Below are 7,498 nucleotides of genomic sequence, written 5' to 3' on the forward strand. Positions count from 1 at the left end.
TTGAGGAGTCTGCTGCTGGCACAAGGATGGAGCCTTGGGAAAGCGTTTCTGGCGTCTTGGCTGGGGCAGCCAAAATAATTGCAATGCAGTCGATTCCTAAAGGACTAGTAAATTTGCATTTGCACAGGGGTCACGGCATTATTTTAACAAACCACTTGAATTGTTAGAAATCAAAAGCTTCAGTGTCCGTGCGCCTTGGTTTGCACAGTTTGGCAGCCCGTCTCAGAATTCCCCCGTTCCTGCAGTTGACTGCAGGCGCGCTACCAGTCATTAGTCAGAGTATTTCTTTACTGGCCCCGGCATCCCCTGTTGTTCTAACACTTGCTCCTTGTGAGTATGCACGATCCCTAATGTTTAATCATTCTGAAGTACTAGCTTGTGATCATCATACATATTTCTCTCATAATGAGTGAAGTTAGGCAAGAAGTCAAAACTTAATATGCCTGTGAGCTCTTGCCAGTATTTTCTGGATTTGTGCCTTGAGCGAACATGAAGAAGCACTGTGGCTCCATTCCCAATCCAAATAAAGCATTATTCAGACTTGTATTTCAGGAATCTTTGTTTCTCGCCACTCGTCAGAAATATCAATGGGACTGTTTGTTCCAGCAGTTATTGCTAGCTAGTGTGAAGCTTCTGAAACAGTAAGAAATTGTCAGTTTGTTTGGTAGTCATTTATGACTAATTGCCCGGATTATCGTCTAAAGCAGACAGTTTGTAAATCAGACATCCACAGTGAGCAAAAGCGATCCACCTTGATTGATTGCCAAGGTCTAATTGAACGGCGATTCTGCGTCTCCCTCTGAGTCCAAACAGAGCTTGAAATCACAAATCTTCATTCTCTTGAAACTGCTTCTGCTCTGCGATGCAGTGCGTGGAGCTGCTAGCGGGCATGGCTTTTGGGGAGCGAGGGATACCGAGGAGCGAACAGCCAGCTGGACAGATTATACCGTCCCACAAGATTGGCTAATGGAAATGAAAGATAATCAAGGGCTTACGAGTGTGAGTTGGTTAGGCTATATGCGTATGATGATCCCTTTATTGGTTTTTTCCAACCAAAAAGGTGAAGATCAAAATATTTGTTTATGGCCTTTTTTTCCCCCTGGACTTCTTTCCGCAGAAAATTAGCCACTTCCCTGGAAGGAGTGAGCTCTGTAGGAAATATTTGCTGGCTAGGAACGTGAGCAGGGTGGTAAAGCTCTTCCCAAAAGAATTCAACTTCTTTCTCAGTGTCTTCCTGCAGACTAAGCCCTTCTTAAAGCCTAACTTTCTTCTTGGTGCAATTATTTTTTGGCTATCAGATTCAAATTCTATGATTTGCATATCAGAAGGGGCTAACTTCCAACATATTAGAAGCCTATCCTGAATACTAGGCAGAGATCAATATGCTGGGCTAGAGGAAAGCAAATAGTTTTCCCTGTTTGAAATTAATGCCGGAAAAGAAATCAGGAAAAGTAAGCAGTTGTCACTTAAAACCTTTTTAAGGGCAGAGGACTGAAGGAAAGTAGTCCCAATTCTTTAATCTTACCATATTCTTACAATCTTATTTCCTGTTCCGGTTAAAGTTACACTTTTGCAAAATTCTTGCGATAGTTTGAAAACCTAGGCCTAGAAAATCTCCATTAGAAAGCCGCTTTAAAACAATTATTTCATAACTTTTGTAGTGTCCCTCTGTTCCGTTGCCCTCCTCGTAGTTACGACAATTTGTAGCCCAACAGCAGATCAAGGAAACACAAGGCTTATGGCTGTAAACCGGACGCTGGCTGTCAGGGCAGAGGCATCTTCATCACCCAATCTGAGAAGGACATAAAACCCGGACAGGATATGATCTGCCAGCTCTACATCTCAAGGGTAATCCCTCCATTCCGTGTTTCAAGATCGCTGCTTTGTCACTGAGCTGGTGTTTTAATACCCAGTTTAGCCTTGCCTTGATGTGGTCAGTCAGCCATAAATAGCATTCCCTGGTCATTTTCTTCAGATTCATCACTGTCGACAGAATTCATTGCTGTCAAAAGAAAAATGCCTACTTTACATGTTATTCTGTAAACTCCTGTTCAGAAATGACTTCTAATATTTCGAGACAGAATCACCTTGACAAGAATTCAGGGCATTCAGGACAGATTAATTGAACAAGGAAAACTTTATCCCTCATCAGTGAATGAGCACTTAAAAGACACTCATTTTTCACGAGTCCTGTTAAGCCCTATCGTCCTATTCCAAACAAATGTCTCACCAAAGTGTTTTTGATCGACACTTTTAAGTCATGTCCCTAATGAACTCTAATATAAAAACTTCTGTAAGCTTCTAGTTATTTGGACTTCCAATAATTTGAGGAGCAAAACCTTAATTTACTTTGGTTTATTGTTGACCTTTGCACACACTTTATTGTATGGGCTAAATTTGTTTGACTTTGCATTGACCTCATAGTTATTTTTTAGGGAAAGAACGAAAGTCTATGAAGATCTGGAAAAAATAATAAGAGATGGATGGGAGGACACATGGAGCCCCTGGCTTGGAGGAAAAGAAAGTAGGAAATGAGTCCTCTTGAGCAGGAGATAGGGTGGACTGACCCACAGGCTCCTTTTCTGTTGTTAATGTTTCAGTCCTTCAAACGTTCATGCTTGAAGAGAACTTCAAACACTTGCTGAGCTGTACGAAGACCAGCTACAGTTTTAAATTAAGTGGAAAACCCGCGAACGCTTGCTGTAGTGCAGACCCAAGCTCTAGTTTGGTCAGCGTTAGGGGCACACACCCCGGATAAGAGACATTTACAGTGTCTTTCCCCGCTCAGCACCAGGCGAGACTATGGTAGAAGCATATCTGGCATAGAACAGAGTTCAGCAGGGACATCAGCTCGGCTTCTCACCTGTGCTATAGCGATTAATGAGTGACCAGTTCACGTGTGTCAAGCAAGTTTAGAAGAAAATCAGCTTCCTGTTCTCCTTCCCAGCCTTTGATTATTGGTAGATTTAAGTTTGATCTGAGGGTTTATGTGCTGGTGGCATCCTGTGACCCTCCGAGGATATTTGTCTGTAACGAGGGCCTGACACATTTTGCTACTTCAGCATCCTCTGACCTTTTGTATAATAGCTTGGTAAGTAAACAAGCCTATTAGCAGAAGTTAATGACAGTTCAATACATAGCAACCAGAGATACAGAGAAATCATAATGGTTCGACTGTCCGAAGCATCTTTCTCTTGAGAATCTCTAAGCACTTCATAAATACTGGTAATTCATCTTCGTAGTATCGGAGTGCCATAAATAAAATTATGCATGAAATATTGGAGCAGACTGTGTAGCAGAATACAGCATGTGTTATATTATCCAGATCAGTGCTGCATACAAGTTTTGGCACAGTTAGTACTTCTATAAATACATACCTAATTAACTTTCTGTATTATTCTGGTGCTATTTTTCATGAAGCATTACTGTGAAAAAAAAAAAAAGATAGTTACAAGAAAAAGAAATCTTGGAAAGAAAAAAGGTCCTAAGTGCTAAGATATTTTGGTTTACTTCTTTACAAAAAGAGGTCGTGGCTTAACTGATGGCTGGAAAAGGTTCTGGTACGCAGTTCTGGATCATTCCAACACAAAATTAGCTCTACTAATAAGTGGTTGTAGAATGGGGCCTGACTGAGAAGGAGGGTTATCTTCCATTGAAACTGCTGATTTCTCAGAAGTGATGGAATTGGAATGCTGATGAGATTGCAGTGAAGTGAAATTGAAACTGTTGAGCCTCATTTATTGGGTTCTTTAGAGTAATGGGATCAGTATAGGGCTGATCATATTTAGTGCCATTAAATCTTCTGTGCTTAATTAAGATGCTTTGTACATTAGGCAGTGTGACCAGGATCATGTAGAGAAGAAGGGAGGAGGCTAATACCTTTCTAACCCTGCATCTTGTTCATTCATTTACAGGATAATGTATGCATGCATCTGACAAATTATTCCATTAACAAGAACAGAGTTAATTCTGCCAGAGAAAAAGACACTGGTAGTGCGAGGTAAAAAGGAGAGAACATTTCTAAGCTACTCCCAGAGGGGGTGGTGTTTGCCTTTTCTTGTACATCTTCATATGCTTGACTTGAGACTTCGAAGCATCTCTCTGTGTTTCCCCAATGCACTGTATTCTTTGCTGTTGAATAAATCAAGTGAAGAAACTCAGATGAGTAACAGAATTGGACACCAAAATTGGGAAGAAAACTCCACGGAGGGGAGTTTGTACTCCAGTTTGACAGCATACATGGGATTTCTTTCAATTTTTGTCTTGAGATTCAATGCTTGCCTGCTTTTCTTAGGTACACTGATTCGTGTGATAAGATGTTACCACTCCTTTCAAACTTCGTGTGTAATCTTAGATCATCATGCTATAACAATTCCACATCTTCACTGTATTTAGCTTTGTCAGCTGTGATAGGCAGTTTGATATTTACCTAGGCATCATTTTTTTCCTATTGCAAGCCTTTCTCTTGCACTGTTCCTTCTGTGTTCTTTCTTTGTAAATACCTCAGCTGCAGTGCTGTGATTGTGCAAGGCACAACTCATAGGGTGATCCAGGAGTATGCATTTCTTCTTTACATTTTGCTTCCTAAATCCTTTCCTGTACTAGGAAATGGGATTGCTCTAACTCGGTAATAATTCGAGCAATGGAAGTTTCTAGGCACAAATACAGTTATAATGATATAAAGAAGCAGCTCAGAGATTGAGCTATTGCAGTATTAGGGCAGAAATACACCAGTTCGGTTACATTTGTGCTTGTTATCAAATTTTCCAATATTCTGCCCTTTCTAGGAAACTCCACTTTTAAAAACTGCGTGCAGAAATACGGCTGTGATACCAGCCAGCTGTGGCTGTATATAGAAGATGTTATTATTAAAATATGGATAACAGCACGTGCTATTATGAAACATAACTGTCAGATCTGCTCCCCCAGTCACACCAGGGCAGTGCTGACTTTGAAATACGCAGCGTTGATGTTATCTTGACCTTCGGCTGGGGCTGCACGGCTAGAAGGCGCGTCCCCTGGGTGGTGGATAGGGGATCCCTCTCTGGAGGGTGCACCGCATAAAATTGAAGAAGGTGCCGCGAACCAACGCAGCCTAAGGGAAGGCCACCCTGACAGAAAAACCACTGGCCCGCCAAGTCATGGGGGTTGGGCAGGAGGCCAACTACCTCCTCCCGGGAAAAAAAAAATAAAAAGTTGCAGAAACGACGAGCATCAACTTTCCAAAAAAATGAAATGGCGGAGATGGAGAAAATCAGTAGTGAAGTGAGGAGGAGGAGATGGAACTGGATCGGTCATGTCCTGAGGAAAAAACCAACAGAAGACTGCGCTGTGGCCCTTGGGTGTCCAGAGGGAAGAAGAAAGCGGGGTCGCCCAAAAACGACCTGGCGTCGGATGGTGGAGGTTGAGAGGAATGGCGCAGGCTGGAACTCTTGGGAAGCGGCACGGCACGCGGCCGCAGACCGATCGAAGCGGAAGAACGATGTTCGCGCCTTGTGTGCCTCCTGGCACTGAGAGAATTCAGAAAGAAAAAGATGTTATCTTGAATCGCAAATCCAAGTCCCAGTAGCTCGAGGACCCTGATAAAAGTCTCTCCTTGATCCTGCAACGTGATCATGTATTAACTGGCCTTTTTTTTTTTTTTTTTTTTCCAGGCTGTTGGTTGCTGTCATCAGCCTCTTTCTTACCACCAGTTTCGGCTTGTTGTGGCCCTTCCCAGGCCCCCCGCGGGGCTCCCGGAGCCGGCCGGCGGGTGGGTGGCCGGCAGAGGGGGATAGACTACACCGAATGGCCGGGAAACCGGCGCCGGCGCTCCGGGACGCAGGCGGGGAGCTCCGCCTGCCTGCAGGCGTCCTCCCCTCGGCGGCCAGCTTCCCTGCAGTTCTTTGCACACACAAGTATTTCAGAGTGACCCGTTATCCTCGGTGGAAGTAAGTAACTCCCATGGGAATGGAGGGGCAGACTGTGGTTCTCAGAGCACAGCAAGTTACCGCCAGTTCCTCCTCTTCTGCTCCCAGCACATACTAGATCGGTACCAGCTCTGCATTCAACCTGAGGCTATAATTTCAAACTGCGTTACTTGTTTCCCTCTTTGCAATATATATAAAAACCAGCTGGCATCACTCTACCAAGAACACGCTGGATAAGAAGGCTTTTTTTTCCAGTTTAAGTGACTTGTTCACAAATCCTTGTTGAAACCAGCAGCAAAACTCCAGGTTTCCTATGTCACCGCTGACCTTAGATGCTGAGATCAAGCATAGCGCATCCCCTGGCCTGGCTCCACACATCTCTATCACCTGTAAGACATCTTTAACTTCCTAATACACCAAGCATACTCTGTTCTAGGTAGCCATCAAATTGCACAGGAATTCAGTTTATACGCAGTTTGAGGCAGGTAGGTGAGGGATCTTTTCAGAGGGGCTTTCACGTCAGCTATTGTATCTTATCAGCCCTAGTGACAAAGGCAGCGGGACCAGACACAGAGCCCTGTTTGTGGGCTCTGCTGCCTGCAAAGAGCTCCATGCAAAGGGACAGAGTGGGCTACCATTTCTCCTTTAGCATTTCCTGGAGCCACACAATACCAACACCGTTCAACTCTAGGCAAGTATGGGTGGCTGAGGTTACACCTAGGATGTGGTACAGACCCTTTCCTTCAGCCCATCTGTGAGCTCGGATGTGCTGAACGATAGTGTCCCTGTTGCTCCAGACTGGGTACGATTTTTAGCAAATGTCAAGTAAGATTTGGAGGCACTGGATGGCTACAACTCCAACCCAGGCCCAGGAGATCATGCAATACATGGTCATCACCCTGCAACAGATCAGAGAGTCAGATTAGCAAGTAAAAAAGAGGACTGTTTTCACAGTATTTTTTCTGTTTTCTAATTCCAGTCCTCTAAAACCTTAATCTCCTTATGAAAATACTAAATGGCTTGTGGCAGCAGCATAGAGCTATTTGACGCAAAGAATAGCATAGCGTGTCCTAAGTCACGAACAGCGGAAGCTACGAATAAATTTGAGGACAAAGGCAGAGGGGGAGGAGGCGAAACTAGATGGTAACATCTATCTGGCCAAGAGCTATCACCTTCCAGAAGTATTCTGCAAATAGCGGGTGCTAGCCAGCCAGGAGTGAACTGCATTCAGTGAAAAATGGTGCATTTCAGTGGGCCCCATCACTTGCTAGGTTTGACTTCACGCTGGAGTAAGGAGAGATGTGAGTTACTCAGCAAGTGATTTTTCTTCGTCTGACTCAGCATTGTATCCTCAGCATACTATTTATAGACGCTAAGGCAAAGCCTCAAAAGAGCAAAAGATTCCTAATTTTAATTTTAAAGTGATTTAGGAATGAAGGATTGAACATTGCTAAGAGAGGAACCGATTTGCTTTGTGTGCTAGGTGATTAATCAGCAATATTCAGCCTGTGATAACTGTCTCAGAAATGATGTGTTGACTTGGTAGAAGCTATAGTTAGAAGGGAAAACCTTGAAGGTGCTGGCTTCTG

At 43.7% G+C, this 7,498-nt stretch overlaps 1 protein-coding gene across 1 annotated transcript; it reads left to right on the forward strand.

Moving 5' to 3' along the window:
* Positions 1-966: 966 nt before the first annotated feature.
* Positions 967-4,702, forward strand: TTLL6 (tubulin tyrosine ligase like 6; the record flags this gene model as incomplete). Its single annotated transcript, XM_082332187.1, has 6 exons — positions 967-999; positions 1,118-1,228; positions 1,708-1,848; positions 2,948-3,091; positions 3,915-4,000; positions 4,606-4,702. 6 exons carry the CDS (start codon positions 967-969, stop codon positions 4,700-4,702), a joined length of 612 nt encoding a protein of 203 aa, XP_082188313.1.
* Between the last annotated feature and the right edge of the window lie 2,796 nt (positions 4,703-7,498).

This window comes from Platalea leucorodia, assembly GCF_965183815.1.
Source record: "Platalea leucorodia genome assembly, chromosome: 22".
Taxonomy (NCBI): domain Eukaryota; kingdom Metazoa; phylum Chordata; class Aves; order Pelecaniformes; family Threskiornithidae; genus Platalea; species Platalea leucorodia.